The 26813-nt window shown below is 44.8% G+C and overlaps 3 protein-coding genes, 2 long non-coding RNA genes and 1 other non-coding gene across 9 annotated transcripts; 4 read left to right on the plus strand and 2 right to left on the minus strand.

Moving 5' to 3' along the window:
• Positions 1-794: 794 nt before the first annotated feature.
• On the plus strand, positions 795-13777 carry LOC100276358 (uncharacterized). Of its 3 annotated transcripts, none has more exons than NM_001150165.2 (4): positions 1297-1430; positions 2753-2795; positions 12883-13328; positions 13422-13776. In NM_001150165.2, exons 3-4 carry the CDS (start codon positions 12886-12888, stop codon positions 13438-13440), a joined length of 462 nt encoding a protein of 153 aa, NP_001143637.2. In that variant the 5' UTR covers positions 1297-1430; positions 2753-2795; positions 12883-12885; the 3' UTR covers positions 13441-13776. The 3 variants fall into 3 exon arrangements, with proteins under 3 accessions (XP_035823763.1, NP_001143637.2, XP_035823764.1); XM_035967871.1 differs by having other exon boundaries at positions 1321-1430; positions 2753-2759; positions 13422-13777; XM_035967870.1 differs by lacking the exon at positions 2753-2795 and having other exon boundaries at positions 795-1430; positions 13422-13777.
• On the plus strand, positions 806-1282 carry LOC115032965 (MIR167bHG). The gene has a single exon (NR_163739.1). It is a non-coding gene; the product is annotated as an MIR167bHG (long non-coding RNA).
• MIR167b (microRNA MIR167b) lies at positions 938-1064 on the plus strand. Its single transcript, NR_121036.1, has one exon. It is a non-coding gene; the product is annotated as a microRNA MIR167b (primary transcript).
• LOC118471982 (uncharacterized) lies at positions 4039-12872 on the minus strand. The gene is made up of 3 exons (XR_004849345.1): positions 11845-12872; positions 5091-10864; positions 4039-4111 (listed from the first exon to the last, which is right to left on the minus strand). It is a non-coding gene; the product is annotated as an uncharacterized lncRNA (long non-coding RNA).
• A 955-nt stretch (positions 13778-14732) lies between the features above and the next one.
• On the minus strand, positions 14733-16526 carry LOC100273037 (calcium homeostasis regulator CHoR1). 2 transcript variants are annotated; one of them, XM_008683187.3, is made up of 4 exons: positions 16308-16526; positions 15760-16152; positions 15479-15643; positions 14745-15365 (listed from the first exon to the last, which is right to left on the minus strand). In XM_008683187.3, the coding sequence occupies exons 2-4, from the start codon at positions 16084-16086 to the stop codon at positions 15048-15050; spliced, it is 810 nt and encodes a 269-aa protein (XP_008681409.1). In that variant the 5' UTR covers positions 16087-16152; positions 16308-16526; the 3' UTR covers positions 14745-15047. The 2 variants fall into 2 exon arrangements, with proteins under 2 accessions (NP_001140958.1, XP_008681409.1); NM_001147486.1 differs by having other exon boundaries at positions 14733-15365; positions 15760-16367.
• A 2287-nt stretch (positions 16527-18813) lies between these two features.
• Positions 18814-22674, plus strand: LOC103625889 (ATP-sulfurylase 3, chloroplastic-like). Its single transcript, NM_001301566.1, has 5 exons — positions 18814-19519; positions 20763-21168; positions 21625-21885; positions 22079-22165; positions 22257-22674. The coding sequence occupies exons 1-5, from the start codon at positions 18945-18947 to the stop codon at positions 22395-22397; spliced, it is 1470 nt and encodes a 489-aa protein (NP_001288495.1). The 5' UTR covers positions 18814-18944; the 3' UTR covers positions 22398-22674.
• The last annotated feature ends 4139 nt before the right edge of the window (positions 22675-26813 follow it).

The following is a 26813-nucleotide window of genomic DNA, read 5'->3' on the forward strand; positions in this document are numbered from 1 at the left end:
TTTGATCCCCAGCAGTGCTGTTGTAGTACAAATATGTTTTGGTTTGAAATAAGGATAGTGTCTTCTTTTTACTCTTGAACATATATACAGGATCTGTGAACACAAACTGAGCTGTTATTTTTGCCTTCTTATTGAAGTGTCTTCTATCTAGCCACCAGTTCATTATTTGACTGCCGAGCAATTTGACAGCTGGTTCTTCGTCTTGTGTGCGCGGTAATACAGTAACGTGTCGTGATAACATTGTCGCTGTTGGTCTCGTGGCATCTTCCGAAGGTAGATGCGAGCTGGGCCTCCGCTCGATCTCCTTCTGATTCCTGCATGGATCTGAAAAGAAACTTGGATATGTTTGACTATAGTGCAATGCAATTCCTGAATGGAGCAGAGCAGAGCAGAGCAGGGCGAGAGGCGAGGCGACCAGTCTCCACTTCTGCTGCTTGGTCCAAAAACCGTTATAAAAAGTCGCGGGGTTCTCGAGACGGGATTTTGTTTGCGGGCGAGGACAGGGCGGGGGGCGCGCAAGGGCGAGGCCACGTTCGCCTCCTCCGCGGGAAGCGCCGCGCCGCCCCGCGACACGACACGCATGTGCCGCCCCGCGTTTGACTCGGCGCCGATTGGCAGGCAGCTCGCCGGCCTCGGAATCGGATCCCCCTTCGCGCTCGCCGGGTCAGCGACAGCGCGAGGATTGTTTACGCCACCTTGGCCGGCAGCGTCACCCGTCCCCATGTGACCCCCAACCGGGCCGGCGACCCGGCCGTCCGTCCGTCCGTCTCTATATATAAGGAAGCTAGCAGCGGCGTGGTCGATCACCATGTGCATGGTGTGTTGAGCTAGCTGCCTGTCGCGCCGTGGGAGCCGATCGAGAGCGTGTGAGCCCGGCCTCTTCTGCGCGGCGGCGGATGGACCGGATCGGAGGAATGGTGTGGTGTGAGTTGAGTGAAGTGCCCAAGATAAAGGGTGAAGCTGCCAGCATGATCTAACGACGGCATTGCTCTGCTGCTGCAGTGAGGCTTGCGAGTGATGGTTAGATCATGCTGTGACAGTTTCACTCTTTCCCTTTGGGCACATCGATCTCTTCCCCTCCTCTCTCTCTTTCAATTCTCTCCCCTTTTGCAATCAGACTCGTCACTCGCGCACAAATTCCACCACTCGCCACCCTCCGTATGGGAGGCAATCGTCGGGGATTTCCGGCCCAACCACAGGTTGCACAGCCTCCGTGTCAGGAATGCCACACCGGCCTTTGGAAGGCCCACGGAGCGGCTTTGACGGGCAGAAATAGAAAGGAAAAAAAAAAAACACGACACCTCCCCCCTCTGCGCCGCCCTCACCCACCGCCGTCGCCACCTCTCTCACCGCGGAACAAGACGCTGAGGAAGAAGAGCCGGTACGGAGACGGCAAGAAGACGCGGAGCAGTACGTACGTCTCCGATCTGGTGAGCTTCCACCCTTTTTTGCAGCACTTGAGCGTCAGCCGAGATTAGCGAGGTAGTGCGCACGTCTTCAGGTACTCGATCAACACATCCAGCGATCATGAAGGGTAGAGCGCGTGGCGCGGCTAGAACGTTGGCTATGGGGGATGGCATGGCGGGAGTGGCGTTCGGTGCCGCGCGGCATGTGGGGCTGTTGTTTGTTCCCAGTCCTGTTTGTCGTCTTCCTCTAAATATGCAATACAGACAACAGAAAACGCTGCCGTTAGCAGCACCAAAACCTTTCCTGCGTGTTTCGCGTGAGCGTGTTCTGCGTTCCCAGGTTCATCGCCGGCGGTCATCTCCGGTGAGCTCCAACAAAGTTGTAGAAATGTTTGGTTTGTATCCACACTAGCCCTGTCAACTCGAATCCTCTTTAGATCACCTGGATCCCACCTCCCAGGTGGATCCTGTCCTGACAATGACAATTTGCTAAAACTGAAGCACGCACGTATATTGAAGGAGAGCGATTGTATGTCCAGGGGACTCTTGCTGTGCATGGCGATTGATTTGTCTTTGTGTCCTTTTTTCATGAAGTGTACTGGTTTTAGCTGCAACTCTGCTTGAATTGCAGTAAATTACTCTACAGAGGAGCTGCTATAATATTTGTTTCCAAAAATCTGAGATGTAATATGTGTACTGAGAAATAAGTTGGATGCATAAATTAGGTGTTTCGTTTGTAAAGCAAAAGGCTTGGTTGGTGTGAAAGTAGCACAATAAAGCATCTGACTGCCTTATCTTACTGTTTTTTTTAGCTGGGCCGGTAGTAGTATTCTTAGGGCGGCTTGTTTGGTTCCTTAGTCCAGAGACTAAAGTTCAGTTTAAGAGTTTAGTATCTAACCTGTTTGGTTCCAAGGACTAAAAGTATTCAGAACGCATTAAATGACTTGTAAGAAGACTAAAATGCCCCTTACCATTCACCTGCCTTTAGTGCGACTGAAATAAATGAAGGATAAAATATGAAATTAATATAATTTAGTCTCTTTTAGTCACTCTATGAGGGACTAGGGACTAAAGCAGTTTAGTCCTTGTTTTAGTTCCACTGTTTATCAATTTAGGGACCAATGAGACTAAATGGAGGGACTAATCTTTAGTTTCTAGAACCAAATAGGCCCTTATCTTGAAATTGCAGCAGTGCTTGTTGTTTAATAAGTGGCAGAGTTGTGGATGACTATAGCAGTTGCCTGCCAGTGTCTAGCTAGCTTATTTACATAGCCTTATGAGCAGATACGTAGTTAAATGAGCATGGAACGTTGCATATTGATTTTCGATATTGATGTGTATTGCAGGATGTTGGTAAGGTTCTTCCTGATTTGAACGACAAGCTCACTGGTATGTTGTCACACCCGGGCTTTAAGGAACAAAGTCGGGTGCATCTCATACATGCGCCAAGAAGACAACATATACAATAACAGAGTGTATAGAGATAAATGTCATAAAACATCAGAGTATTTATTACATAGCGGAAGACTTAATACAAAATAAAAGAATAAACATAAAACGAACTAAGGATCGTCGGCGCAAATGTCGACTGAGAAACGCCACCTAGATCAGATCATACTCCTCGCCTTGTGGCTCCTCCTGAACCACCTGCTCTTCTCCTGTGGGGGGGGGGTGTGAGACAGCAAGAGTGAGCTCACATACGTTCATCGCTCAACAAGTTGTGGGGAATAATGTGGCATGAACTCACCAAAGGTGGGAGTTCATGAAGTGTAAGGCTGATCAATGAAATAAAGGCTGAAGCTGAGCATTGCTTTTAAGTTGGTCAAAATTTTATTAGCAATTACTAAGTACAAGTAAATACCAACCCTTAGAAATAATAAATAAAAGTAATAATGAAATAATCCCAGATGCAATGAAATGACAGATTGAGTTTAAGTTCCATAATTTAATCATGTGAGTGTCCGAGCCGCTCATGACCGTGAGCACGGCTAGTATACCAGTTTTACATTCTGCAGAGGTTGCGCATCTTTACCCACAAGTCGTGTTACCCGTTTGCCACGGAGTTGATCAGACTCCATACACCTCTACCTAGGAAGCGAGGCAGGGTACCACTACGAGGCCTTTACAAAGTTCCACTAGCTTCAGACTACCCGCTACAGTTTATAGGAAGTTCCAATGCAGGGTTCCTGACTGACTGCCATCGCAGCAAAATCAACCAGGGACCTCCCTACACTGACCACTCCCCTACTGCCCTTGCCCCTTTCGGGTAAGGCAGCCCTCCACTAGCTTTCCTAGTTAATCAGCCAAGGGCGTCCCATTAAACCCTTGTGGTAGCACTGTTTTCCCGGGTGGTTCTCCATGTTCCCATTAACATAATGATCTTATCATGAATAGTAATAATAAACAGATAATAAAAAGTATAACAATGAGTGATGAATATCTTTATACCCAAAGCCACATAAAGCAATAGCATATACTACCCAAAAAAAAATTTGTAGTAAAACCAGTGGTGAAACAAGGTATAAAGATAGTCAAAATCTAGGGTATCCTATTAGGTCCCATCAAAATTAACCTATGCAGATCATTATGAATAATAAGAACATGAATGGGTAAAAGAAGTGATCAAGGGCACAACTTGCCTTCCACGAGCTCCTGCTCAGCACTCTCTACCAGCTGAACCTCAGAATCCACAGTGGTTTGCTCGTCTACTCGCATCAACACAATACATACATAGTATAGCAAAAATTAACATTACACCAAACATGTAAATAAAATATACAGTAATAATCTAGACATTAAAATGAGATCATAGGAACCGGAATCATTAAATTTGAAGTTATATATTTTAAGTTATGGATTTTCTAATGTTTTATGTGCTTAATACAAGATTAAGTGAAAGAATAATTTTAATGTGTTTGTCATGTCAGAACAGAGGCACTAATGGGTAGACAATATTATTACAAAAATTTAGGAACTGGAATGGATCGATTTGGAGTTCATATGCATTTTCTATGAATTATACAAATTATATGAATTGTTTTTATATTAAAAACTCATTTTCTAATTCATTTTCTTGATTTTATAACGCTCTGGACTGGGCCTCAATAACGGAAAACAGCAGGGACTTTGGCGAAAAAGGACCTAAGACACAGGCCGCAACCTTGCTGGACGGCGGGTTCATAACACAAAACCCCAGGGACTCTTTAGCAATTACGACACGACGAAGGGGTTCGGTGAGTTCTGGGCCGTTGGATCTAGGTTTAGCGCACAGGATTAGATCTCGATTCCACTGAAATATGACACCACGATATCCGTGGGATCCTGAATCTACGGTTCAGATCCATCACACCCGCGGAGGAATCGTGCCCACAAATTCACAGATGAACGGTCACAGACCTCTGGGACGAAGGGATAAGGTAACAACTAATCTCAGCCGTCCATCACAGAATCAAAGGGCACCCGGGCGTCTTCAACCTTTCGCCGCCCAGGACGCCATCGCGCCATACCCGGCTCCCTCTCTCCTGTCGGCCAACCAGCGCTCTGCCCTTGAGTCTACAGCGGCACCCCGACAGCATGCCAACCCCACAGGATACCGGAGACCCCCCAGACCCCAGCCGCGGCGAGTTGCAACTTGCAATATGGTCTCTGGAATACGCGCTGAGGAAAAAAAATAGTAAAACTCACCGGAGATCCCGTGCGCCAGCCACCGATTGATGTGGAAGCCCGAGCTTAGCGAGGGAGCGGCGACGTTCGATCACCATCACTCACGTCCATGGAACTTGAATCACCACCGACGTGAATTCCCGACGGCGACTCTCCCTTACTCTATCTCTCTCTTCTGCGCTTCTCTCTACTGGGGCCGGTGCCTGCGACCAGAGAACCTCCGGGTGGCTAGGGTTCTGGGTGCTTCGGTCTCGCCTGCCGGCTGGGCACTTAATTTGTACGGGGAGGAGCCGCCCGCTGCGCGAGTTTCGCGGGTTCGGTTGAGCTCGTCCGCGAGTCTTGCGGGGACGACGGCTCTGACCGCCCGGTCCCATGGGCAAGTGTCCCGCCCGCGATACCCGGTGACAGACCGATGGGGCCCGTGTGTCAGTGTGCCGTCCGAGCACGCGGGGGACGTGAGTTGGGCCAGTGTTCGCGCGAGCAGGGGATAGGGTTAGGTGGGCCTGTTCAGGGAAATTGAGCCCATGCGACGCTCCTCTCTTTCCTTTATTCTTATTTATATTTTCCCTTCCTATTTGAGTTCAAATTTCAAACTCAAGTTCTTTGGTAAATTCTCCTCGAATTTCCTGTACAATTTGAACATACTAGTCTTACTTTTACTTATAATATTTATTTTGTATATATATTTTATACTCCCTTCTTTTCTTTTCTCTCTTTTCCAAATTCCAAGTTTTAAATTAGGTCAAAACCTCTTTCTCATTATTAATGTGTTTTTATTTGGATTATTTTTATCATTAAATGCACAAGCAATTAAACTCCAACATGATGCATCATTCTTTTATTTAGTAAATTTATTGGTAGCCAGGGATGGTTCCATGATTTGAAATATGCAACAATGAGAATAATTACACCAGTGGTCAATTGAGCCCCTTTATATTTCTTAATTCTTGGACATTTCACTACTCTTACAATTTGGGTATTACAAATCCTACCCCCCTTAGAAAGAATCTCGTCCTCGAGATTTAAGAAGATCTAGGGAAAAGATGGGGAAAATCTATGCGAAGCTCTTCTTCTCTTTCCCAAGTGGCTTCATCTTCACCATGGTGACTCCATTGAACTTTGCACATCTTTATCACTTTATTCCTTATAACTCGAGTCAATGTATCAAGAATCTTGATAGGATACTCCGTGTAAGTCAAATTACCCTCAACACTGAGCTCTTCCATTGTTAACTGTTCCTCAGGGACACAGAGACACTTCTTAAGTTGAGACATATGGAATACATTGCGCACATCAGATAGATTATCAGGTAGCTCGAGTTGATAGGCCATCTCTCCAACTTGCCTAAAAACTCAGAACGGTCCAATATAGCGAGGGGACAATTTGCCCTTGACTTTGAATCTTCTCATACCACGAAGTGGTGACACCTTCAAGTAGACATGATCACCCTCCTTAAACTCCAGTAATCTTCTCCTATTATCAGCATAGCTCTTTTGCCTGGATTGTGCAATTCTCAAATTTTCTCTTATTATTCGAACTTGTTCATCTGCCTCTTGTATGAGCTCAGGCCCAAAGAACTGTCTTTCTCCAGTTTGATCCCAATACAGTGGTGTCCTGCACTTTCTGCCATACAGAGCCTCAAACGGTGACATCTTCAAACTGGCCTGATAGCTATTATTATAAGAAAACTCAGCATAGGGTAAGCTCTTCTCCCAACTGCCACCATGCTTGAGAGCACAAGCTCTTAACATATCTTCCAGCACTTGATTAGTTCTCTCTGTCTGTCCATCAGTCTGGGGATGGTAGGCTGAACTAAAATTCAACTTTGTATCCAAGCTCTCATGCAACTTCTTCCAAAATCGAGAAGTAAACTGTGATCCTCGATCAGACACGATCTTCTTAGGCACTCCATGTAGACAAACTATCCGAGTCATATACAATTCTGCTAGCTTGGCTCCCGTATAATTAGTCCTCACAGGTATAAAATGAGCCACTTTTGTCAATCTGTCTACAACTACCCAAATAGAGTCATACCCAGCAGGAGTGCGGGGTAGTCCAACAATAAAATCCATACCAATTTCTTCCCATTTCCACTCGGGTATCTTCAATGGGTGCAATAGTCCAGCGGGTCTTTGATGTTCGGCCTTGACTCTTTGACATACATCACACTTAGCCACATGAGCAGCCACATCTCTTTTCAGTCCATACCACCAAAACTTTTGCTTCAAATCTTGATACATCTTAGTGCTTCCAGGGTGGATAGAATAATCAGAATCATGGGCTTCTTTCAATATAGTCTCACGGAGGCTATCAATCTCTGGAATACATATCCGATCTTTGAACCATATAGTACCTTGCTCATCCTCCGTGAATTCCGGAACTCGACCTTCCGTAATCAGATCCTTAATCTCTTGAATCTTAGCATCACCAACCTGACCTTTGCGAATCTCTTGCTCCAAGGTAGGTTCCAATTCAATAGTCACTCCTTCCGTATGTGTAACAATCCCCAAATTGAGTCTCTCAAAGTCTTTTGCTAATTCATCGGGCAGTTGGACGACAAAAGCGGAGTGAACATGCTCCTTCCGACTCAAGGCATCTACAACCAAATTCGCCTTGCCCGGGTGATAGTGAATCTCTAAATCATAATCCTTAATGAGCTCCAACCAACGGCGTTGCCTAAGGTTGAGATCCTTCTGAGTGAATATATACTTCAAACTCTTATGATCCGTATATACTTGACACTTAGTTCCCATAATGTAGTGTCTCCAAATCTTCAGTGCATGCACAATTGCTGCCAGCTCTAAATCATGAGTGGGGTAGTTCAATTCATGTTTCCGCAACTGACGAGATGCATAGGCGATCACATGTCCTTCTTGCATAAGCACACATCCAAGTCCTTGGCCACATGCATCACAATAAATGTCAAACCCCTTCTGCAGATCTGGCATAATCAATACTGGTGGCGACATTAGTCTCTCCTTCAATTGATCAAAGCTCTCATGATATTTCTCATCCCACTTAAATTCTTTTCCTTTCTCCAGAAGCGATGTCATAGGCTTGGCAATCTTAGAGAATCCTTCAATAAATCTCCGATAATATCCTGCTAGTCCCAAGAAACTACGAATCTCAGTAACTGTAGTGGGCACTCTCCACTCCATTATCTCCTTCACTTTAGCAGGATCCACTGCTATTCCTCCGTTAGAAATAATATGACCAAGGAATGACTCCTTGTCAATCCAAAACTCGCACTTGCTGAACTTAGCATAGAGTTGATTATCTCGCAACTTCTGTAGCACCAACCTTAGATGTTGTTCATGATCACTTTCATTCTTAGAATAGATAAGAATATCGTCGATGAATACCACGACGAATCTGTCCAAATACTCCATAAACACCTTATTCATCAAATTCATGAAATAAGCCGGTGCATTGGTCAATCCAAACGACATAACAGTAAACTCATATAATCCATATCGAGTCGAGAAAGCCGTCTTGGGAATATCCGATGGTCTAATCCTCATCTGATGGTATCCCGATCGGAGATCAATCTTCGAAAATACCCTTGCACCTCTCATCTGATCAAATAAATCCTGAATACGGGTAACGAGTACTTGTTCTTCACAGTGACATCGTTGAGAGATCTATAATCCACGCACATCCCTTGTGATCCTTCTTTCTTCTGTACAATTAGAACTGGTGTTCCACAAGGTGAAGAATTCGAACGAATGTACCCAGCCTCTTGTAATTCCATTAATTGCTTCTTAAGTTCCTTTAGTTCTTCTACAGACATCCTGTATGGCCGTTTAGAAATAGGGGCAGTCCTAGGTAAGAGATTAATGACAAACTCAACTTCAAATCTTTGTCCTTTGGAACCGGCGAGTTCTACGGTTCCCTTAGCACCGTGTATATGCTGCCTTTGCCTTTATTAACCATGACATACCAAAGATCACGTCTATAGTGCTCTCTTCTAACACTATAGGGATAGCCCATCTGGGTTAGGAACATAGGGTACGAAAGAAAGGATTGTAGACGAGGCGAGTAATTACGAAGCATGTTACTTTGGGGGATTTATTAGCTAAGTGTGTCACCTACTAAAGCTAATTCATTACCTTATGGTGGTACATGCTAAGATGCCCGTCTATACTATTTCAATCAATCAAAGAAGCAAATCAGACATTGATCATCAGAACAATCAACCAACATTTTAAAATAGAGAAAATAGTTTTATTTTCGTCTTAGGCTTCCTATCTCTTAAAAATGTCACAGGGGTAGGGATTCCAAGGTGTGAAATCCGACTTGTCTTAGAATAGAGAAGATAAGAATGATCAGAGTAGAACAGTAGAAGATGAGACAGGATCAAGATAAGTATAGAGAGAATCAGAGTAAGGTAAGTTTAGAAGGATTCAGAATAAGATAAGTAGGTAAGGGTTTTATCCATTTCTATCTAGGTTTCGTCCTACAGTCAACATTTCCTCTGATACCACTTCTGTCACACCCGGGCTTTAAGGAACAAAGCCGGGTGCATCTCATACATGCGCCAAGAAGACAACATATACAATAACAGAGTGTATAGAGATAAATGTCATAAAACATCAGAGTATTTATTACATAGCGGAAGACTTAATACAAAATAAAAGAATAAACATAAAACGAACTAAGGATCGTCGGCGCAAATGTCGACTGAGAAACGCCACCTAGATCAGATCATACTCCTCGCCTTGTGGCTCCTCCTGAACCACCTGCTCTTCTCCTGTGGGGGGGGTGTGAGACAGCAAGAGTGAGCTCACATACGTTCATCGCTCAACAAGTTGTGGGGAATAATGTGGCATGAACTCACCAAAGGTGGGAGTTCATGAAGTGTAAGGCTGATCAATGAAATAAAGGCTGAAGCTGAGCATTGCTTTTAAGTTGGTCAAAATTTTATTAGCAATTACTAAGTACAAGTAAATACCAACCCTTAGAAATAATAAATAAAAGTAATAATGAAATAATCCCAGATGCAATGAAATGACAGATTGAGTTTAAGTTCCATAATTTAATCATGTGAGTGTCCGAGCCGCTCATGACCGTGAGCACGGCTAGTATACCAGTTTTACATTCTGCAGAGGTTGCGCATCTTTACCCACAAGTCGTGTTACCCGTTTGCCACGGAGTTGATCAGACTCCATACACCTCTACCTAGGAAGCGAGGCAGGGTACCACTACGAGGCCTTTACAAAGTTCCACTAGCTTCAGACTACCCGCTACAGTTTATAGGAAGTTCCAATGCAGGGTTCCTGACTGACTGCCATCGCAGCAAAATCAACCAGGGACCTCCCTACACTGACCACTCCCCTACTGCCCTTGCCCCTTTCGGGTAAGGCAGCCCTCCACTAGCTTTCCTAGTTAATCAGCCAAGGGCGTCCCATTAAACCCTTGTGGTAGCACTGTTTTCCCGGGTGGTTCTCCATGTTCCCATTAACATAATGATCTTATCATGAATAGTAATAATAAACAGATAATAAAAAGTATAACAATGAGTGATGAATATCTTTATACCCAAAGCCACATAAAGCAATAGCATATACTACCCAAAAAAAAATTTGTAGTAAAACCAGTGGTGAAACAAGGTATAAAGATAGTCAAAATCTAGGGTATCCTATTAGGTCCCATCAAAATTAACCTATGCAGATCATTATGAATAATAAGAACATGAATGGGTAAAAGAAGTGATCAAGGGCACAACTTGCCTTCCACGAGCTCCTGCTCAGCACTCTCTACCAGCTGAACCTCAGAATCCACAGTGGTTTGCTCGTCTACTCGCATCAACACAATACATACATAGTATAGCAAAAATTAACATTACACCAAACATGTAAATAAAATATACAGTAATAATCTAGACATTAAAATGAGATCATAGGAACCGGAATCATTAAATTTGAAGTTATATATTTTAAGTTATGGATTTTCTAATGTTTTATGTGCTTAATACAAGATTAAGTGAAAGAATAATTTTAATGTGTTTGTCATGTCAGAACAGAGGCACTAATGGGTAGACAATATTATTACAAAAATTTAGGAACTGGAATGGATCAATTTGGAGTTCATATGCATTTTCTATGAATTATACAAATTATATGAATTGTTTTTATATTAAAAACTCATTTTCTAATTCATTTTCTTGATTTTATAACGCTCTGGACTGGGCCTCAATAACGGAAAACAGCAGGGACTTTGGCGAAAAAGGACCTAAGACACAGGCCGCAACCTTGCTGGACGGCGGGTTCATAACACAAAACCCCAGGGACTCTTTAGCAATTACGACACGACGAAGGGGTTCGGTGAGTTCTGGGCCGTTGGATCTAGGTTTAGCGCACAGGATTAGATCTCGATTCCACTGAAATATGACACCACGATATCCGTGGGATCCTGAATCTACGGTTCAGATCCATCACACCCGCGGAGGAATCGTGCCCACAAATTCACAGATGAACGGTCACAGACCTCTGGGACGAAGGGATAAGGTAACAACTAATCTCAGCCGTCCATCACAGAATCAAAGGGCACCCGGGCGTCTTCAACCTTTCGCCGCCCAGGACGCCATCGCGCCATACCCGGCTCCCTCTCTCCTGTCGGCCAACCAGCGCTCTGCCCTTGAGTCTACAGCGGCACCCCGACAGCATGCCAACCCCACAGGATACCGGAGACCCCCCAGACCCCAGCCGCGGCGAGTTGCAACTTGCAATATGGTCTCTGGAATACGCGCTGAGGAAAAAAAAATAGTAAAACTCACCGGAGATCCCGTGCGCCAGCCACCGATTGATGTGGAAGCCCGAGCTTAGCGAGGGAGCGGCGACGTTCGATCACCATCACTCACGTCCATGGAACTTGAATCACCACCGACGTGAATTCCCGACGGCGACTCTCCCTTACTCTATCTCTCTCTTCTGCGCTTCTCTCTACTGGGGCCGGTGCCTGCGACCAGAGAACCTCCGGGTGGCTAGGGTTCTGGGTGCTTCGGTCTCGCCTGCCGGCTGGGCACTTAATTTGTACGGGGAGGAGCCGCCCGCTGCGCGAGTTTCGCGGGTTCGGTTGAGCTCGTCCGCGAGTCTTGCGGGGACGACGGCTCTGACCGCCCGGTCCCATGGGCAAGTGTCCCGCCCGCGATACCCGGTGACAGACCGATGGGGCCCGTGTGTCAGTGTGCCGTCCGAGCACGCGGGGGACGTGAGTTGGGCCAGTGTTCGCGCGAGCAGGGGATAGGGTTAGGTGGGCCTGTTCAGGGAAATTGAGCCCATGCGACGCTCCTCTCTTTCCTTTATTCTTATTTATATTTTCCCTTCCTATTTGAGTTCAAATTTCAAACTCAAGTTCTTTGGTAAATTCTCCTCGAATTTCCTGTACAATTTGAACATACTAGTCTTACTTTTACTTATAATATTTATTTTGTATATATATTTTATACTCCCTTCTTTTCTTTTCTCTCTTTTCCAAATTCCAAGTTTTAAATTAGGTCAAAACCTCTTTCTCATTATTAATGTGTTTTTATTTGGATTATTTTTATCATTAAATACACAAGCAATTAAACTCCAACATGATGCATCATTCTTTTATTTAGTAAATTTATTGGTAGCCAGGGATGGTTCCATGATTTGAAATATGCAACAATGAGAATAATTACACCAGTGGTCAATTGAGCCCCTTTATATTTCTTAATTCTTGGACATTTCACTACTCTTACAATTTGGGTATTACATATGTCCTTCCGTGTACTCAAGCCGACGAACAGCTAGCATTAGACATGATAATTATATCTCTCTATATATACTAGATAATGAGTTCCTGGGAGGCGAAAGCTAGACAGTTTCTGTTAGAGGAGGAAAAAGAGGATGATGAACTCTTCTTAGTAATTGTCCCTGCTGTTCTCTTGGCCATGCAAGAAGAGAAAAGGTCAGTCCGTACCAGAAGTACGTCAGCACATGGAAGCGCGAAAAAGCGGAAGAAAAATCATGTTGCAAGTGTTCTGGAAGACTATTTGGAGCACAGGAAGAAGCAAACGGAGAAGACTGTAGAGGCGTTACTTGAGATGAAGAGTCGTGAAGAGGAGTACTCTATTGAGAGGTGTCTTGACATAGTTGATGCATTGGAGGAGTTGACGGATGAGGAGAAGGCCGCTGCAGCAGAGGTGTTCAAGAATGAAGTGAATCGGGAGATGTTTGTGATTGCGAAGCAAAAAATTCCAAATGTGGGGTTGATTTGGCTTCGGAGGAAGATAAGGTATGTGTATATCTTTGGCCTTCCCTCCTCTCTGAAAACAGTTCTAAATTCTGAACAAAAAAAACTTGTGTAATATTTGCTTTCTAATTTCAGTAGGATTGCATCTACCTGAGATGGATAAGGTGCGACTGATGGAGTGATGGCTCATTGAGTTGCTTGCTGTGTGCGTGCGCATTTGTTTTCTATGCCCGACGATGAGTAGCTTGTTGTGGTGCCTGATCCAAGAGCTCACACCAGTTTATTCAGTTCAGTTCAGAGCTTGCATGCTCCATATAAGCAGACCGCTGCATGCTATGTGTTGTTAAGCAGACTGCTACATTCTATACGGAGTTTGCATGCTCCATGTACTGTTGCATGCCACTTGTTGCTGATCGAAAATTTTAGTTTGCGAACTACATGTTGAGGACAGATATTTTGTAAACTGCTACTAGCACTGATGCATGCTTGCACTGCAGTTTAGCATCTGTGTCTGTGCGCTTTGCGCGTGCGTGTGTGTGCTTTGCAAACTGCAATTTAGATAGTGTTTGGTTCGGTGTCATTCCACGTGATTGGTTACCCTGCTCGCCATATTCATGTCATCCGCATGCGTTGACCGTGTGTGAGCCTGTGATTGGTTGCCTGCGGGAGCACAAGTCTGGCCTGTACGCGCTGCTGCAACCTAGGCACATTTTTAACTGCTTGCTTGCATGCGCGGGGAAATAGAAAGGGGAAATAGAAATCTGACATCGCTAGCCATCCAGGCCACCGCGAGACTGCTCCAACGGAGCATGCAAACCAATCATGTGGATTGTGTCAACGAGGGAGGGGACGGGATCAACTCTGGGTTGATCCCGTCCCTTATTTTTTGAGGGATACTCTCATCCATCATTTTTAAAGAATATTCTTTGACCCTAACTCTGGACCTCTAAACCAAATACAGGTTAAATTAGAATAATCCATCCTATCTCTTTTCTACCAAGCCCCGCAGCGCAGCACCACACGGGGCACAAATGTTGCAGGTATTGCCTCGCTGATGGTGGCTGACCGGGAGAATTCTGGCAAACGAAGCTGTACCGTTTTTGGAGGGTTTTTTTTCCATGTAGGCAAAAAAAAGGTTCCGCGTATTATTATCTTTCAAAGAGGAACTGTTGGTATATAGGACTATAGTCTAGGAGGTATTAAAGTCAATTGTCCTACATACAGAGATTAAGAAACTGGCAAACTTTCTAATATAGTGTTTGAAAGCAAATATAGGGATTGCTCCGCCAGAATTCTACGGCATGAGGCATTCCATAAGGAGTTTTTTTTTGGAACGAAAGTAACCCTAGGTTTTTTAAAATTACGGCTATTTTTTTTTGGAACGAGAGTAACCCCATAACTAGGTTTTTTAAAATTACGGCTAAACCTTGCGAGAATAACAAAAATACAAAGAAGCGGTGGTTATGAATTATGATTATAATACTACAAATCTAATTACAATGTTGGAGATAATATTTTTATGAAGCCCAGTGTTCAGCATACCACGGTTCCAAAAAGGGCATGTAGGATTTCAGTATGGCCACTTCCTTGTTCCAACTTCCAAAGGGTTACAAATTCACATAGAGTTCTGTTCTAATAATCCTACAAAATTCCACCATGAATCCGTTGTTCCAAAACGAACCGAAAGCAAGGCTGCTGCAGCCGCCGGCGAACCACGCCGCGTGATTTGCTGCCAAGTTTCTGCTCGCCGCCGCTGCTGCTTCACGACGACTCCAGCTTGTTCTGCTTCAGAAACTCCAGGTCCTTGAGCTGCCGCTGCTGCACTTCCTTGGACACGGTCCTCCCGTCCCGCTTCCTCTCGCCGGAGGCCACCTGCTTGGCCATGGACGCCACCATCCTCTCGACCGCGGCCCGCCCGACGGAGGGGAACACGGCGTTCAGTATCGCCCGGAGAAGCTTCTCGTCCTCGTCCTCCACCATGTCCTGACCGAAGCAGCACACGTAGATGGCTTCGAGGGCCTTCTCCGCCCGCGTCTCCATCGGTATCTGCGGAGCAGGAGCCTTCAGCTTCGCCCTTTTCTGCACCAATCATCACACACAAACACACACACAGCTCATCTCCTCTGGTTCTAGCGCATGCCGTTGCGGTGCAGATACAGTACAGCAGGATGATGTTATCGTCACGTTATTACCTCCTTTGCCGCCCTCATCATGTCGATGAACGTCTCCTCCTCGAACTCGATGTCGTTGGAGATGCGGAGGCGCGCCACGCCTTCCAAGATCTCCTCCGTTTTGAGCAGCCCGGCGCCGATGGCGGCCAGCCAGCAGCACAGTAGAACGTAGAAGGGATCGCCTGGCTGCCCAACCCAACGACGCGGCGATAAGATTTCTCATTCCATTCCGTCTAGAAGCTGTGCGCGGCCGTGTACCAGGCACCAGGCTGCCAAGCAGAGCGAAGGCGGAAAGTGAGTACCTTCCCGCGTCGTTGGTTGAAGTCGTAGAAGGCCTTGGAGTCCATGACCGTGCACTTCTTGCTGACGCGGCGGCGGAACTCGGCGAAGTCGATGATGTCGCCGCCGACGCCGCCCTCGTCGTTGAGGATGCGCGCCACGAGGCCCACGATGGGAAGGGCGCCGACGAGGCGCCCCGCGATGGCCGCCGGCGAGTTGGGGTTCGGCTCCATGTACGCCACCACCGCTCTGTACCGCCGGCGCCGGCACCGGCCGTGGGCCGCGGGGCGGCGGCACGGGAGGAACGCGGCGGTGAGAGCGAGACTGTGGGCGACGGGTAGCGCCCCCATACTTTCCCGGAGATGGGGTTGGCGCCTTACGTACGTGTGGTGGCCGCGGCGTGGCGCGCGCCTTATCTGCTCATGGACGAACCTGTTTAGAGCTTGGATTATGGACTCTGATGAAGGCGGGCGGGCGGCTGTGGAAACCGCGTCAGCCCTGCCAGCGGTCGTGCCTCGCCGAGTGGCACTTCCGCGCCTCGAATCGACCGGGCTGCCGTCTTCCCGCTCACCTCGCACCCTTTCCTCGCCGTCCGCCACCCTTCCGCGGACTGGAGAGTGGCCGAATGGGGATAGCCGGATAGGATAGAACAAGGGTAGCGTTCCTGCTTCCTCAGACGGGATCGAGTTGATGATGAATTGATGATAAACGCAGGCTAACTGGACTTGGGCTGCATCTGTTGTTGATGGGCTACAACATAAGTGATCTGTGTTAGTCCCTTACTCATCAAATCTCAATCTAGCTCAGCCACTAGGCCCCTCCAGCAATCCAATCCGATAAATAAAAGGGGCTGTGCGGGCGGGTTCCCCATCTCGAGCAGACGACGGTATATATGGTCATACAAAATATTATTTTATATTATGGACTGAACTGTTTATAAAGTGAAGTTTAAATAGAAAATAAGATAAAAAGTGAGATAGGAAGGTTGCTCGAGATAGTTAGGTTAGCTCTATTCCAAGAAGGAATGCTAAAGACTCTTCTTTAAATATGGAGGGAGAGAGTCTACTCTTCTCAATATAATGTTCTTGTTAAAATGGTTCTCTCATGTTTTTAACTCATAATTTTTCTAAAGAAAAAACAACTGATGAGAACTTTTCCAAAATGCTAGAATTTTTACAAAAATGTGAGAGTTTTTTTACAGAGAGATAATCCTTTTCACATTATGGAGATTACTTCACCAAAGGGAAAGAACTTTCTCTAATGAATAAAATCTTTTTAGGGATCACAAGTTTTTTTACCATTTCTAAGTGCTTTAATGTATTTCTTTTGGTGTTTGATTCTAAAGCGAGAGAAATTCGAGGATCAAAAGAAAGTCCAAAGCTCATCAAATAACAAACTCTTTTAAAATTTTCAAAAGTCGCAAGTGGTTTGTTACGGGTTTCGGTTCAAGATAAGAAGAATGTGGTCTAATAATGGGACAAGCTTAAGTCCATAATACCACAGTATATGGGTATTTCACATAGGCAATATATTTCTTTAGTATATATACTTTTATTTGATATCCTTTTGTAACGTATGAATCTTGTCTGTGCATATGCACCCTACCAAGTAGATTGCATTTTACCTTATGTATTATGATTTTTTGCTTGCTTTGTCATAAAAAACGAGGATAGATTATAAGAAGAATAGACCACGACACATTTGATTAAGTTTTTTAGTGTTTGATGAATAATATAATCATTTGCAATAATGTGTGTGCTAGCTTTTATAATTATAGATAAAAAGGATGCAGTGTGGACTTGATAAGAGACAATGAGGTTATCAAGGAGATCAACATCTTAAAGCAAGACATTTAAAGACTCACTAAAGATCTATTAATATAATGCAAGAGTCCAAGACGTAAGATAGAAGAAGTTCAAGCGAAGAAATAAGAAGTCACGGATAAAATATGTTGCAGAGTGTATCGGGCGTGTCAAGTAATACACCTTATGTTGCACCGGACATGTGCAGTGCCTGTGCTCAAGACTGTGCTAAAGAGTGAGTTCATTGTACGCGTACGTGTGCACTAAATGCCACACCAGACAAAACACCTAGTAAGCCATGCAAAGCGTGTGTGGGGTCTACAACGCACCGAATGTATTCGATGGAGACAGCGTACATAGAGAGGGATGCGAATGCAACCAAGTTGGGTAACACTCACCGGATATGTCCGGTGTAGCACCAGATACCCAGGCTTGAATGGTAGACAACGGCTAGTGGGCATGGAACTTGCTTGGACAGTTTAGTGCATCACGGAAATGTATGTTTGATTCCAACTGCTCTTTTGGAGTGGAGAGGCTATAAATACTACCGCAATCGTTCATTCATTGGAAGTTGAGGAACATTGCTAATATATTGAAACTCCAATCATTTAGCTCTAGATACTAAATGCTAAAAGAATCGCTCAATGATTAGCGTATGTACTTTGCAAATTGATTATGTTAATTGGATTGCTACCATAGCACTTGCTGTAGGTTAACTCCTAGTTTTTAGAACTGAGGTTAGACACCCTCCATTTCCTGATGTTTGCGGCTTTGCGCAAGGCATGTCAAATTCAAAAAGAAATAATGAAATTGATTTGGGATAAAAAAAACAAAACTGTCGTCCAACTCCTTGTAGCCTTCGCATAGGGAATACTTCACCCACATCTTTTCTTGATCTCTTTCGATCATGGCCGATGGCTGATGGCTGATGACCACCGTACCACAAACCTGACCTGCGTAGAGAAACCCTTAGCACAAAGACACGTAGGTTCAGACGTTGAAAAGGTGTCATCACACTAACAGCAGTCCAAATCCAACCTGCTCAGCATCCTAAACAAAACACCAAAAGCCAAGCAGGCATGATGCATCCTCATCAACCCCCATTAACCCTGGCTGACCCACGTTGCCCTTCCCCGCCCCGCCCGGCAGACTGTGTTCACCGCGGCCATGTCCCTCCCGCCCCGCAATCCCATCCAGGTTCACGCGCACCCGCCTCCCCTCTTGCCTTTTCCTAATCAAATCACCCACGCAGCCACTGCGAAGGTCCGGTGGTGGCCGCCTTTCACAAAACCAAACAAAACGCACCCGCAATATAAAGAGGAGACCAAGGCGTGAAGTGGAGGAGGCAGAGGTGGACGAGGCGCGCCACCGCCCGAGCCGAATCGAGCTGCAGAAACCACCTTGGCATGGCGACACAGGCCGCTTTCCTCGCAGGGTTCTCGCAGCTCGCCGCGCAGCCGGGCCGCGACCGCGCCGTGGCGGTGGCGGTGGCGCCGGCGCCGGGCCCGGCCCGGGTGGCCGTTGCGGCGGTGGGTAGCGCCAAGTTGGGCGTGAAGGCGGGGACGTCCAGGACCGCGGCGGTGGCGCGCCTCGGGGTGCGGTGCCGGGCCAGCCTGATCGAGCCCGACGGCGGGCGGCTGGTGGACCTGGTGGCGCCCGAGGAGGGCGGGCGGCGCGCGGCGCTGCGGCGGGAGGCGGCGGAGCTGCCGCACCGGCTGCGCTTGGGCCGCGTCGACAAGGAATGGGTCCACGTCCTCAGCGAAGGGTGGGCGAGCCCGCTGCAAGGGTTCATGCGCGAGCATGAGTTCCTCCAAGCACTTCATTTCAATGCCATCCGCGGCCAGGATGGCAGGATGGTCAACATGTCCGTCCCCATCGTGCTCTCTGTCGGGGACGCACAGCGAAGGGCCATCCAGGCCGACGGCGCCACGCGCGTCGCGCTCGTTGACGAGCGCGACCGCCCCATCGCCGTCCTCAGCGAGTAAGACAACCGATTCCCCCTTGCTGCTTGTTTTGTGGGCTTGTCCTGTCGCTGGTCCTATGCCTGTATGTGCGTTGGTAACTGAAGATGATAGAATAGAACATATGAGGATCTCATGGTTGCGCAAAAGAAATAATTGCTGGTAGTTGCCAGCAGGGTTTGGAATTGTGAGCCTGTGCTTCTGGTTAATTAGGTTCATGAATAACCTCTTTAGCTACAAACATACATGAATTCAAAACGCACATGTCTTCCCTCTTTCATAAGGCGCAGAGCTTGGCCCTCTCAACAATGTGTAGGTGCCTTCCATAATTTTACTATGTTAGTACTGATTCTGTTACCGGTCATTTACTGAATGATAAGTACATAACTTGGTATTGCAGAGCTAACTGTTGTTAGGTGAAATTTCTATCAAGTAGAATCATCTTGACAACAAACATGTTTTTTATAGGAGGTGGTTTCCTCTTTTGTCAGTTGTACTATTACAGCTAGAAATAGCTTCCTACTATATCAAGATATCTGTCTGTATGTGTTGGTCGTTATCAGCCAAGTCGCAGTTGGTCTAGGCCAATAGACATACCCTCGGACCTCGGATCTCGGACTCACTGTATTATTCTAAATCTTAGATCACTTTCTCTAGTAGATAACTGTGTTTCACATTTTCTCCGCGTCCTAGTATTATAGATATATTCATTCATTTAAAAGTGTAGCTTGATAATAACCTTACATGTCAGTATGTCACGCTAATAATAATACTGTGTTTCACATTTCGCCGCGTCCCAGTATTATAGGTATATTCATTTAAAAGTGCCATGTGATAAGATCCTCACATGTCATGCTAATAATTTTATTTCATCCCCTTGTTTTTCACAAACTCCTAAGAGTGTCAAATCATCAGAGAGAAGAGGGAAATAGAATGTCAGTTTTACAGGTGTAGTTATCAAACGTTAGTGGCGTGGTAACGTCATCCATGTATGTCTCTGTGCCTCTGTAATCTCAAGCCATGAGAAAAACACATTCTTTATTGTAGATATCTATCCGATTGCTAATGAAAACAATGACGTTCATGTTAATTATTGCATAACCTGTTGGTATGACAAGTAAGTATCAGTTTTAATTTCACTCCCTGCTGTGACACTCTTTTCTCTTTTTCACAAATGTGCCTGTACACATGTTTCATTAAGAGGAAGGGAAACTTAAAACACAATGATCTTAGCAAGCCTAAGACTCTTCCTCTCTTTTGCAGCATTGAGATCTATAAGCATAATAAGGAAGAAAGGGTAGCACGGACATGGGGGACAACTGCACCTGGATTACCTTATGTCGAGGAGGCAATTACCAATGCTGGTGACTGGTTGGTTGGTGGGGACTTGGAGGTTATAGAACCAATCAAGTACAACGATGGTCTAGATCAGTATCGCCTGTCTCCAGCACAGCTGCGTGAAGAGTTTGCCAGGCGCAATGCTGATGCAGTATTTGCCTTTCAGCTTCGCAATCCTGTACACAATGGGCATGCTCTTCTTATGACCGACACACGCAAACGTCTCCTTGAGATGGGTTATAAAAACCCTGTTCTTCTGCTCCATCCACTGGGAGGATTCACAAAAGCAGATGATGTGCCTCTTAGTTGGAGAATGAAGCAACATGAGAAGGTATTTAGATGCTATAATTATACTCTCCCCTTTCATCTCAAATTCTCAATAATTGGCTTCATGTTTTCTCCGCAGTAGCAGCTATGTCTCTGAACTAAACATCTTGTTTTGATGGAAATTGCCATGTCAGCGCTGAACATTTTTGTTATTTATAGCAGTAATTATATCCTAGAATTTGAGATTTTATGTTTTGATGGAAATTGATGTCTTCTTTTTGAGAAACGATGGAAATTGCTGTTGGCACAGAGGAATATTCCTAAGCCTTCAGAGAGGTCTACCCAAAGTTATCTAAACTCCAGTAAAAATATCAATTAGACTGTAGTACAACAATTACTTAAAACTCCAGTACGAATTGAATAATAGCTTTTTTCCTGTAATGAAACAGGTGGTTTGATGGATTATACTATGTTCAAGTTCTGATTCTTGTACTGTTCTAACACTGTTGATTTCTACTAGGTTCTTGAGGAAGGTGTCCTCAACCCAGAATCAACTGTTGTTGCGATCTTTCCCTCTCCAATGCATTATGCTGGGCCAACTGAGGTGCAGTGGCATGCTAAGGCTCGTATTAATGCTGGTGCAAATTTCTATATTGTTGGAAGGGATCCTGCTGGTATGAGCCATCCCACGGAGAAAAGGGACCTCTATGATGCTGACCACGGGAAGAAGGTTTTGAGCATGGCTCCTGGCCTCGAGAGGCTCAACATCCTTCCTTTCAAGGTATGCCATCCTTCCTGACCAGATCTCTTCCTTCCATGCACATCCAGTGAGTAAAAGAACGTATTGCAATCAGCATTTTTCTTCACATCTATACACATGTCAATCTTTGATGTTTTTTAGTTATCAAGAAAATAGAAAGATTTATTGTTTGTCTGTTTTCTTGACATTTTTCTTGTCTGTTATTCCGGATCAGGTGGCTGCATATGACACAAAGCAAAAGAAAATGGATTTCTTCGATCCATCAAGGAAAGATGATTTCCTCTTCATCTCTGGCACAAAGGTAAGTTTTCACAACTGCTGGGATGTTGTGATTTTCAGCACCAATCCTTTGTCGTCACTAGTCAAATCCTAACTAATCATGCCTTATTCAGATGCGCACTCTTGCCAAGAACCGCGAGAGTCCCCCGGATGGTTTTATGTGCCCGGGTGGCTGGAAAGTGCTCGTTGAATACTATGACAGCTTGGTGCCATCCGAGGGCAGCAGCAAGCTGCGCGAGCCAGTTGCAGCCTGAAATATGGGAAGCGCTTCAGATAAGGAACCGTACTATGTCAGCACAAGCGGTTCTTTGCGACATAGAACCGTTGTTGTATGATTGTATACTGGCTTGTAAGACTTAAAAACACTGGGCTTGATTTGGACGTTAATGTGTGCATTGTAACTGGTGTGCCCTATCTGCTGACAGTGTTGCACATCACATGTTTGGTGTTAATAAGGACAGACTATGTATCATCTGCCAGATTGTTGTACATATACATTGTGGTGATATAAACATGAAGCTGTCTTCTGCTATTTTATAACCAGTTCTTTTTAAGCATTTTTTTTTACTTTTATCAATGAGAATAAGTTATTGGGTTCACTACTTGCAAGAGCTATAATGTTGCATGGCAGGAAAAAAAAAGGAAATGTTCATGATTCAAAAGAAATAAAAAGGCACAACGTGGAAATGACCGGAAAAGAAAACATATCGTAACATGTCTTGAAGAACCAACGAACATGGGTACACATAACTTCTAATCTCAAAAGAAGGTACACATAACTTCTAGATATCTCTTCTAATCTCAAAAGAAGGTACACATAACTTCTAGATATCTGTGGCAATTCTTGAAATGTAAAATTAATGTTAAACAGAGCAGAATGAGGTATACAATACTGAGAATGCACATGCCACGGCCCTCCAAGTCGTGGGTAGGAATAGGATCAAAGAGATTAAGAGTAACGAAAACCACAGAAGGACACGTATGCACAATAAATAGTGTAAATAGTGGATAGGCTCCATAGATAGTTTGAGTGTGATGTTTCTGTTCTCTTTCCTTGTATATAGAACTCTCTCGCTTAGTTGATATGCAGAGCTGTTGCCATTAACGTTAAAAAAATACAACACTTGGAATAACACAATCATAACACTGAGCATACAACTGCAATTTACGGTAGCAGTTTTATATATAAAAAAACTCGACCTACATAAGACATTCCCCAGACATTATATTATAAAGAAGTCATTCTCATGTAGGTTGAGAAAATTATTTGAATCTTATCTGATTCATACACAACAGTACCGTAGCCCATGTGAGAAAAGATCAATACCAGATCTTAGACCTACGCTTTCACGTGGGACAGACAAGAATATTTTTTTAACTATAATATGAAATTCGCTTTCATGAAGAGTCAAACCTAAATCCAAAGAGTGTTATTTAGATCACTAGGTATATGCCCGTGCGTTGCCACGGAAGTTAAAATTAGTATACAAACATAGATATGAAATAATATACAAAATCCATGTGGCAAAATATCAATGTAACAGATGTCGAACAAACATTATAATCAAGAAAATCGTACTGATGTCGAACAAAATACTGAACCTAGTATTATAAACTGCAAATCTTAGTGTCAAGACAAAGCAATTCTTAAGAGATGGTTCATTCATTGGTTTATATCTGTCATAAGTATCATAGAAAATCTCATCTACATAACCAAGTAGATCAATCTCAGGCGAACGTTTAGAACAGCGATGTATTGCAAAGGGGTGAGAAACTCTGTTCCTTTTCTTCATTTATTACTGCATACCAGCCCAACGCTTAAAACAACGATGTATTGCAAAGTCATCTCCCATTCTGCAAACATATTGATATAGTCAGTTAACCAAAATTAATATTCTAATTCAGCTGCAGCACAGTTGTTTCTTCCAATCAGATTCCAGAAATACAACAAAAAGTATCCATCAATGATTCAAGGACATCAACTCAAAAAAGATAGAACAAGTGTTTAGGACAGTATTGAACGTTTAGGAACTTTAATCCCCACATGCTAGTGCTACCATCTCCCCGGTCAAAAATTACAATTTTTTCATTGATGCAATAGGAACAACATTACAGGACTGAAGAAATGGTTTTGCAATTGACGCATTGCATACCCAGGCGTGGACCTAGTGGATTTGAATGTTCAGTTTTGCACAGCAGAATGCAAAGCGAAGAACTGGGAATACCTGGTATGCATACATGTAAGAATTAAACAGATCATTTTTTTATAAATGAAGCAACAAAACTTTAAATGGCACTAACAATATCTAAGCAAAATTTTCAGGCATGCATACTTAATCAAGTATACTAATAAAAGATGGGAATTAAATGGTCTAATCACGGTATTCACAAATTATAAAATTAACCAACCCAGATGTAAGACGGATTTTTTTTCTCGAAAGCGCAGGGAACTGCGCCTTTAATTATATTAAGAAGAGGAAAAACATAATACATAGTCCACCAGCCTCAGAGTATCTTGCATCATTTGATTTAGTAAGACGAATACTAAATCAAATAATGCAATGGTCTAACCTCTAAGAGAGCGTTGAACATATGACCACCAAATTCATGTGATTCATGGTACATTCCCTGCAGAAAGTCCACCAGCCTCAGAGTATCATTATCTCGGAGAGACCTTGTCCTAGGTCTGTTGCCCACTGCATTTATGGGTATATAGGCTTACATCAATCCCTCATTGGTTGTGATTTAATAAGCACATCCATGCTACTGTCAAATGTTGAAGGTGCTATCCTACAAAGATCATCATATATATTATGAAAGACATTCTCTAGATCTTGTGCTATGCTTTGTATCCCATCAGCCGTGATTTGTAATGCTATGCCTTTGCACCTAGCAGAAAGATCTTTAGCAAGATCGGCATGGTGCTTGCAAATTACTTTTGCTTATTTGTACAAAAGTTATTAAACTAATAACCACAAAAATCAAACAAGCATTAAGCTGAAGCAAATATAAAAGTGTTTCTTCTTGAACAAAATTTATTACCTTATTCCTAAGAAGAACTTGCTGCAGTGTTCTTCTACATAGCCTCAACCTCTAAATAGAACAATAAAGATAATTAAAACAAAAGAGGTACATGTATTGTTCTAGCAAATACCTCAAATATCTGAAATCTATGGTGGTACCACGTGTAGAAGAGTCATAGGAGGACTATTGCTCCAGCAAATAACCAGGCCTTGGTTCCCTGCGTGCATAAGCATATTATATTCGACATGTGAACGCAAATAGAGCAGACCAAGCAAGATAAGTTCAATTTATAGTCTCTTCTATTTGGGTATTTGCAAACCCCTTCCAGCATTGCAACTAATTATCACCAAATAGATCTGATGTGTTGACTTGTTGTTCCATCAGACTGCTATCAACATCACCAAACGTTGGCAAAAAAACTCAGGAACCATACCAATCTTGATAAAAGCATATGGCCTTGCAGCAGTTTCAAATTGGTTGCCATTGACCCTCCAGAAGACTTCACCATCCAAAGGTATCTTCTGTTTTCTGCAATGTAATACATGAAGGAAAAAAACTTCATCCACAAAATTCAATAAGTCAACAGAACTGAGAAGTATAATAAATACATATATTGAACAATTATAATTGTGGGATGGCGGATGACACAAATGCAATCAAAGAAAACATTCATTGCCCAGTAGAGAATTTGGTATTAGAGCAAAATGGAAGTTGCTTCCTCAAAACCTGAGAGCCTAGTGAAAATTCATAGAATGAAAGCATGGACCAAAACCCAAGCTTGAGATTAAGAGTTGCGGTTTATACAGCTTGTTCCCATGTGTTAATGCTAACAAGATCCACCGTGCAGGGTAGAAGAAGCAGATTAGAAGATCTATACCTCGAAGAAAAGGCAGTTGGAGCACCTCGTTCAGCGTGTTCCCTTGCTCTGTTTCGGCTCGACCTTGATGTCCTTCTCCGCGTGCGGGAGCAGAGACAACATGTACTGCATTAGATAGGGGACACTCACATGTACGTGATGCGGCGGGAGCAGGTAATGAGTACCTTTTCCCTGTTCCAGAACGGCGCCACCGCGACCTCGACGTCTATGGAGGCGGGCTCGGCGTCAGGGACCGGGTCCTTGAAGCCGAAGAGCGTGCGCTCCGGACGCGCCGATGCGAATTGGTCAGGCTTCCCTGCATCGGTCGCCTCTACGGGGGCATCGACGTGCTTCTCCTTCTTCGCGTTGGTTGTGAGACAAGGTGGTTACGCGCGCAGGAAGTCCCTTTGCGCGTGGAGCCGCGCCAGCGGCCACGACCCCCCATGGTCCCCTCCTCCGTGTCGTCCCCTCCATCGAGGAACGCCGCGTCACAGGACTTGGAGAGGACCCCTCCTCTGTGGTGTCCCCAGCCATCACAGCATTGCGGGAGGTCCGCGTGCTCCCCTCCCGTCCCACGCGCTCTCCGACCTGCGATCTGGGTGGGAGGGAGGGAGGGAGGGGAGGTTTTGGGGCAGTGGCGGGGCAAGAATTCCGGGGGCACGGTGAGATTTCCGAGGATGGGGACGACTCGTGGGGCGGGGATGGTGGAGGCGGGGGCATGGAGCATGGGTGGGGATGGAAGGGGCGCGGGAGGAGTATGGAAGGGGTGGGCGAGGATGGAAGGGAGACG

Source organism: Zea mays, chromosome 5, assembly GCF_902167145.1.
Source record: "Zea mays cultivar B73 chromosome 5, Zm-B73-REFERENCE-NAM-5.0, whole genome shotgun sequence".
NCBI lineage: Eukaryota > Viridiplantae > Streptophyta > Magnoliopsida > Poales > Poaceae > Zea > Zea mays.

Coding starts and splice junctions, on each gene's coding strand:
- LOC100273037 (NM_001147486.1), bottom strand. CDS start 16,086: ATGGGGGCGCTACCCGTCGCCCACAGTCTCGCTCTCACCGCCGCGTTC. Junction 15,644..15,759: donor TCAACCAACGACGCGGGAAG/GTACTCACTTTC, acceptor TGGGTTGGGCAG/CCAGGCGATCCCTTCTACGT. Junction 15,366..15,478: donor TGATGAGGGCGGCAAAGGAG/GTAATAACGTGA, acceptor TGATTGGTGCAG/AAAAGGGCGAAGCTGAAGGC.
- LOC100276358 (XM_035967870.1), top strand. CDS start 1,161: ATGGGAGGCAATCGTCGGGGATTTCCGGCCCAACCACAGGTTGCACAG. Junction 1,431..12,882: donor GTACGTACGTCTCCGATCTG/GTGAGCTTCCAC, acceptor TATATATACTAG/ATAATGAGTTCCTGGGAGGC.
- LOC103625889 (NM_001301566.1), top strand. CDS start 18,945: ATGGCGACACAGGCCGCTTTCCTCGCAGGGTTCTCGCAGCTCGCCGCG. Junction 21,169..21,624: donor GAATGAAGCAACATGAGAAG/GTATTTAGATGC, acceptor GATTTCTACTAG/GTTCTTGAGGAAGGTGTCCT. Junction 21,886..22,078: donor TCAACATCCTTCCTTTCAAG/GTATGCCATCCT, acceptor ATTCCGGATCAG/GTGGCTGCATATGACACAAA.